Source organism: Gadus chalcogrammus, chromosome 7 (assembly GCF_026213295.1).
Source record: "Gadus chalcogrammus isolate NIFS_2021 chromosome 7, NIFS_Gcha_1.0, whole genome shotgun sequence".
Taxonomy (NCBI): Eukaryota; Metazoa; Chordata; class Actinopteri; order Gadiformes; family Gadidae; genus Gadus; species Gadus chalcogrammus.
Window position 1 is genome coordinate 30,842,182 of NC_079418.1, and position 7,628 is coordinate 30,849,809.

Below are 7,628 nucleotides of genomic sequence, written 5' to 3' on the forward strand. Positions count from 1 at the left end.
GGACTGACCGATGGAGATCATTTTCATTTGTTATTTAACCAATCAGAGAAGAGGGGCCCTTTAAACATTTAGACTAAAGAACTCAGTGGAGTGCTGAACAGCGCCCCCTAGTGGACAGCTTTGAACATTTAGACAAAGAACATAGTGGAGTACTGACCAGCGCCTTCTAGTGGACAGCAATAAACATTTAGAAAAAGAACATAGTGGAGTACTGAACAGTGCCTACTAGTGGACAGCTTCGAACTCAGTGGAGTACTGAACAATAATGCTTGCGTACCGTCGTACAAAGCTGGAGAATATTGAACATTACAAAATTCAGGAATGGCTTGGATGATGTCATGAAATCACTCTCTCACAAACACGCACAAAACAGAGACTACCAGGTACCTTCACCTACACCACATTAAATATCTTGTTTGACCAGGTGCAGGAGTGTTGTGTGAGTTTCTTCTAAAATGTTCCTTCTGACATCGGTAAGTAGGCCCCTCAAACTCACTGTGTTTGCAAACATTGTTTGCAATGTTGGGATGCAGTCTTTAACCCAACTTCCTGTCAGAGGTCATCACACCTGCAGTATTTAACTTCCTGTCCGACCTGCGGGCTCCCAGGTTGATGCGGTCATCATATATACTGCATATAGGACAGCATCACATGCTGCGTTACCATAACAACCCTTCAACAATGCGGCGGTGACGTCAGCAGATGTAGGACAAACATCTGTGCTTGCAAACAGAGAGAGCAAGACAGACAAAGAGAAGGACAGAGAGACAGACGCAGGTAAAGACAGAGAGACTGACGCAGAGAAAGACAAAGACAGAAAAAGAGAAAGACAGAGAGCCAGAATGTTATTTGTTATTTATGTTGTATCTTACTTTAGTTTTGCTCTTTACCAATGTCAATGTACCTTTTCCATGGCAAAAAATAAACTTTAATCCAGAGAGACAGCGGGGTGCTTTGATCTATTAATCCAGAATATGCAAATGTCTGCTTTTGCAAGGTAAATGTATGTTTATCATAATAGCAGAGAGAGAGGGATAGAGAGGGAGAGGCAGGGAGAGAGGGACAAAGCAGGAGAGAGAGAGAGAGAGACAGAGGGAGAGAGAGAGAGGGAGAGAGAGGGACAGAGCAGGAGAGAGAGAGAGAGACAGAGGGAGAGAGAGAGAGGGAGAGAGAGGGACAGAGCAGGAGAGAGAGAGAGAGACAGAGGGAGAGAGAGAGAGGGACAGAGCAGGAGAGAGACATAGAGGGAGAGAGAGAGACATAGAGAGGGACTAAGCAGGAGAGAGAGAGAGACATAGAGGGAGAGAGAGAGGGACAGAGCGGGAGAGAGAGAGGCAGAGAGAGACAGAGAGCGGGAGAAAGACAGAGAGGGAGAGGTAGAGAGAGACAGTCAAGAGACGGATAGACAGAGAATGGTTAGACAGAAAGAGAAAGACAGACAGAGGGAGGAAGAGACAGACAGAGAGAGAGAGAGAGAGACAGACAGACAGACAGACAGACAGGCAGAGAGGGAGACTGAAGGAGAGCTGAAGAGAGTTGAAAGAATAAGGAGAGGGAGAAGTCACTGCGTCCTTGAAGTGAAAACATTAATACAATGAACTCCTGTGTGTGTGTGTGTGTGTGTGTGTGTGTGTGTGTGTGTGTGTGTGTGTGTGTGTGTGTGTGTGTGTGTGTGTGTGTGTGTGTGTGTGTGTAAAAAGTATTATGTCACAGATTAGTCATGTGACATATGTCTCTCGCCCGCCCACGAACAGCGGTGACCTCAAACAAACTTTCGGACTTTCTTACAGTCATACACACCGTGCGCACGCACACACACACACACACACACACACACACACACACACACACACACACACACACACACACACACACACACACACACACACACACACACACACACACACACACACACACACACACACACACACACACTCTCACATTTGGGTTCCCTGACTTCTACTCTCACAATGAAGCCGTTATTCTACGTCTCCTTTCCTGAGTCACAAATACTACTTCCTGTGTCATCACCAGCACTTCCTGCAACAGTGACTCATGCATCACTCTTTAGCCCCTCAGCTCAGTGTTACAAGCCTCCTCTGTTCCCCAAGTTACAAGTCACCTCTTTTATCTACCATGACCTCCTTTACTGTCACCTCCTCTACTGTCGCAGGGAGGAGATCTCTGAAGGTCCAGGGGGAGGAGGGAGGTGGTGTCTGAAGGAGGGAGGGAGGGAGGGAGGGAGGGAGGGAGGGAGGGAGGGAGGGAGGGAGGGAGGACTGAGTTGGGATGTAAGGCAGCTTCACTTGATGCTCAGGGGAATGCTTTGTAGAAGCGTCTACACTAGTTGGGCATGAAGAAACAAACACAAACTGTACACCAAGCCCACGTTTAGTACGTGTGTGACAGACACACAATGAAACAACGTTTCAGACGGCGCTGGGCGCTGTGAAATACGGAGCAGGACTCGGTGTGTCCTGCTGTCAGCATCGTACATCAGCCCATTCTGGGCCCAGACCCAGACCCCTGGCATACAGACAGGGAGACGGCAGGGCTGTCTGTTCAGGGTCATCATTCAGACAGACAGGGAGCACAGAGACAGAGACACACACAGAGACAGAGAGACACAGAGACAGAGACACAGAGACACAGAGACAGAGACACACACAGAGACAGAGATACACAGAGACAGAGAGACACAGAGACAGAGACAGAGAGACACAGAGACAGAGACACAGAGACAGAGAGACACAGAGACAGAGAGACATAGAGACAGAGAGACACAGAGACACACAGAGACAGAGAGACACAGAGACAGAGAGACACACAGAGACAGAGAGACACAGAGAGACACAGAGACAGAGACAGAGAGACACAGAGACAGAGAGACACAGAGACAGAGAGACACAGAGACACACAGATACAGAGAGACACAGAGACAGAGACACACACAGAGACAGAGAGACACAGAGACAGAGACAGAGAGACACAGAGACAGAGACACACAGAGACAGAGACACACACAGAGACAGAGAGACACAGAGACAGAGAGACACACAGAGACAGAGACACACACACAGAGACAGAGAGACACAGAGACAGAGACAGAGAGACACAGAGACAGAGAGACAGAGAGGCAGAGACAGAGAGCCAGAGACACACACACAGAGACACACACACAGAGACAGACAGACAGACAGACAGACAGACAGACAGACAGACAGACAGACAGACAGACAGACAGACAGACAGACAGACAGACAGACAGACAGACAGACAGAGACATACAGAGACAGAGAGAGAGACACAGATAGAAAGAGACAGAGAGACAGAGAGAGAGAGACAGGGTGAGAGACAGAGCAAGAGAGACAGAGGGTCAGAAGGACCTCTTTAAACCAGCCCATCCACTGTTTTCAGAACGGTTGTCATAGGGACGCAACCCAGATACAGCCCCATGTTCAGCTCTGTGTGGTACTTGAGATAGCTCGGTGGGAAGGCTAGGGAGGAGGGTGAAGGTAGGTGAGGGAGGAAGGAAGTTAAACCTGCCTAGGTGGATGGCTACCCTAGGATAGGTGGGTATAGGTAGGAGGTAACGGGTATAGGTAGGAGGGGGGTAGGTAAACAAAGACAGGAAGGGTAAGCCGTGTAACTGACACCCTATCCTCAATGACGTCATCTTCGACTCATCCTTGGGAAACCCCACTCTGCGTTTGATTAGTATTCTGTCCGGCCCCGCGACGCCAGGGAGCAATGGGAGGGGCCGGGTTGCTAGGTTACCAGGGAGGAGGGGGGAGTGGCCAGGTTGCCAAGGTGAACCCAACATTCTCCAAACGGTGTTCACAGCACGACGCGCGGCTCGTGACCGAAACAGAGAAGAAAGAGCGGCGCCGTGTCGTGACAGAGCGCGCGCCTGGCTGGATAGGAACAATATCCAGAATTAATATAGAGCTACCTAATGCTGGAAATGAACAATACGCATACATAGAATAATACAGGCCGACATACTGCTGGATATGAACAAGAGATACAAAGAATACACCGGAGACAACAGCATCAAGTGCTCATCTGGGATTCTGATCTGTGCTCGCCAAAACAGCTACAGGTACGTTTCCTTCGTGATGTGAGACCGTAGTATTTACAAGGAAGTGGCTTTCCGTGGGGTTTGATCAGACGTCCGAGTTAAGAGATTGACGGGTTCCTCCATCGCCACTGGGGCAACACGCGTCTCAGCAGCGCCTCCCCTCCACGAGCTGAGATGCGCTCTGCCTCCACGAGCTGAGACGCGTTCTGCCTCCCCTTCACGAGCTGAGAAGCGCCCTGCACGTCCGCTCCAAACACTGGATCATTTTTACTCACCTGTATCCCACATCTGTCTCTACATTCAACCTCACTTTTAAAGTGCATTGAGGAATCGAGGAATGATAGAGGAGAAAGAGTTGATCATGGCATTCAAAGATAGCCTGGCTAAAGCTGGACGCGGTTGTAGTTGGGGAGTAACAGAACGATTATTTTAACAGATGTCAAATGTCCAACAGTGTTCCATCGTGTCTTGATTCGAGTGGAGATGCAAGTTTGGCTTTGAGTTTTTTGTTCTGCTTTGTGACCGTCATGAGTGCGTAATATCCACATATCATGATTCATTTTTTCTTTTTCGTCAATGTGAAGTACTTTGCCTGGTTCCAAATAGGCAAATCTGAAGCAGCTTCACATTTCTTCACCCAAAGTCCCCTCGTTGGTTTCTGGAAGCAGGTTCACTACGTCAACACTGTCCGCCTTTTCCTATCCTTCCTCCGTCCCCCGCCACTAGAGGGCGCCCCACTCCCTGTAACCTTCCTAACACGAGGTCAAAATGACCATCTCCCTGACCTCTCCTGACGCCTCCTGATCTCCACCGTGCTCTTGGGAGACAGAATACCGAAGCCGTCCCTCCACCTTCAGCTGTTGTTGAGGGTCACCTCTCCTAAAACCGCTTCAGTCATCACTAAATAAATTTAGTTTATGTTCTTCAAGAGAATAGGAAAAATGGCATCAGCTGGATTTATCTTCTGGTTGTGACCAAGCTTTTTCTGGCAGGCGTTGCAGAATGAAATTACACCATTGCAGTTGATTTTTGGATCTCTGCCACCGCGGGCCATAACTGCTTCATTGTCCTTAATCCCTTAATCGTCATATCATTGACCAGATCATCGTCTGATCCTTAACTCTGTCATTGTCTGATCCTAAACTCAATCATCGTGTGATCATTAACCCTGTCATCGCCTGATCATTAACCCCGTCGTTGGCTGATCACCAACCCTGTCATCATCAGATCGCTAACCCCGTCATCAGCAGATCGTTAACCCTTTCATCGTCTGAACACTAACCCCGTCATCAGCAGATCGTTAACCCTGTCATCATCAGATCGCTAACCCCGTCATCGTCTGAACACTAACCCCATCAACATCAGATCGTTAACCCTGTCATCGTCTGAACACTAACCCCATCAACATCAGATCGTTAACCCTGTCATCGTGTGAGCACTCACCCTGTCATCGTCTGATCATGTACCACAGGGTGAAGCCTCCGTACGGTCGACATGGGGATGTCGCGGGGCACCTCCACCTTCCTGGCCTGCTTCACGGGGTTCTGGCTGCTCTGGGCGCTGGTGGCGGTGCTGTGCTGCCTCTGTGGCGCCCTGCGGCGCCGGCTCAAGAGCGGCCAGGAGCAGCGGTTGAGGGAGCAGTGCCTCAGGACCATGGAGACGGAGTCCGCAGAGTGCTCTCCCCCGCTCCCCGCCTTCTGCCCCCCGCTGTGCCTCTCCTCGCCCAGCCACGGCCCCCTGACGCTACCGGAGGCCCACTGGGTCACCTGGCCAGGTACTGAGTGGTCAGCCTTCACCTTATCACTGCACCTGTAAGCTGACCACTGCTACTGGACCACCACAACCGCTACCTGACCACTGCTTCTGCTACCTGACCCCTGCTTCTGTTACCTGACCACTGCACCTGACCACCACACCTGACCACTACACCTGACCACTGCTTCTGTTACCTGACCCCTGCTTCTGTTACCTGACCACCACACCTGACCACTACACCTGACCACTACACCTGACCACTGCACCTGACCACTGCTACAGCTACCGGACCACTGCTACCTGACCACTGCAACCCGACCACTGCACCTGACCAGGTTTTGTCTGAAAACGAAAGATAAGGAGAGGCCAGTGAACAGTGCATCTTCTCTTGACCATTGACTCTCTTGGTTGCAGAGTTTGCCTACCCAATTTGCCAAATGACCAGGATACTCATTAACACTAGTTCTGAATGCGAAGGATGTTACTTTTGCATACTTAATGCATTGAAAATGACTGGATGATGAATTTCTCTCGACAGATTCAGACCGGAACCCCCCCTGCTATGAAGAGGCAGTGTTGATGGATGACCCCCCCCCATCTTACAACGAGGTATTGGCGGACCCCCTACATGGCAGGGCCGTCTTCCTGAAGCCCCCCCAGCAACGAGCCCCACCCCTTTCCCCCTGGGAGCTCCAGGGGCGGGACCCCGAGCTGGCTCTGCAGTCGGGCTCCAGCAAACCTCCGGCACCGAGTGCCGAACATGGCTACTGCTCTCTGATCCAGCTGCCCTCAGCCCGGCACTGGGACGGCCTGGGTCAGCTCCTGTCCAACATGGACCACAGAGGCCTGCTGCCGGAGACCAGGACTCAGTCTGAGTTCTTGGGCTTCAGCAGGGTGATCGGGATGCCAGGCTTCCAGGAGCTGAACGAGGTTCAGGAGGGGAATGGACTGGACTCTGGCTGTGGCCTCCGCAGGGGGTACCCCATGCTGGGTAGAAGTACAGCTGTTTGAAGGGATCCCTCCTCATAGATATAACAGGCTGTAGCCTCTGCAGGGGGTACCCCATGCTGGGCAAGAGTACAGCTGTTTGAGGGGATCCACCCGCACGGATAGAACAGGAAGTCCACAGTCTCTGTGGAGAACTTAGTTCCATCCTGACCAGGCTCTGGTCATTGGCTTCTGATCCCCCCCCCCCGGGGGGTTCCTCAGGAGCAGAGGGCGTTTGCTCCAGCCCCCTGAGGGAATGCCTGTTTCTGGTCATCAGACCACATCTTCATCTATGTACTTATCAACTTGCGATGATGTGGTAACAAGTCACAGTGCTATCCAGATTTGCTTGTATTAAGTGATAAGCATCAGCAGCCTTCACCAGGGTTGGGCTTTTTCGCCAGGGATGGATTTTCCGAACTCACTGACAAACTGCCTAGGACCTGCCTTCCAGCCACCCAGATAAGGATGAAAATGGAGGTTTTTATTTTCTTACGAACCCATTTAACAATTCAATAAAAAACGATGTGTACAAACTAAGTGATCCATTTAACTAATTTAAAAGGGACTGCAGCTTGACTATGTCTGGCCTCAGCACCAGCCTCCTGCAGTAATGCCATGTGGGATCTCAAGCTGGTCCTCATAGTGCTTATGTTCTGGTGAAGAGAGGAGCTGTCAGCCATCACCGCCTGGGAGTGGGTTGGCCCAGATGGTCGGACAGACCTGATAGGCCAGACCTGTACACAATGAGCGTTTCTCTGAAGATCGCGGAGCTGCTGTGAATTTTGTAATTGTAAAGGCATTA

The 7,628-nt window shown here is 50.7% G+C and overlaps 1 protein-coding gene across 1 annotated transcript; it reads left to right on the forward strand.

Annotated features, from left to right (window-relative positions):
• Positions 1–3,616: 3,616 nt before the first annotated feature.
• LOC130386448 (proline-rich protein 7) lies at positions 3,617–7,628 on the forward strand. The gene is made up of 3 exons (XM_056595381.1): positions 3,617–4,102; positions 5,553–5,855; positions 6,375–7,628. The coding sequence occupies exons 2-3, from the start codon at positions 5,576–5,578 to the stop codon at positions 6,845–6,847; spliced, it is 753 nt and encodes a 250-aa protein (XP_056451356.1). The 5' UTR covers positions 3,617–4,102; positions 5,553–5,575; the 3' UTR covers positions 6,848–7,628.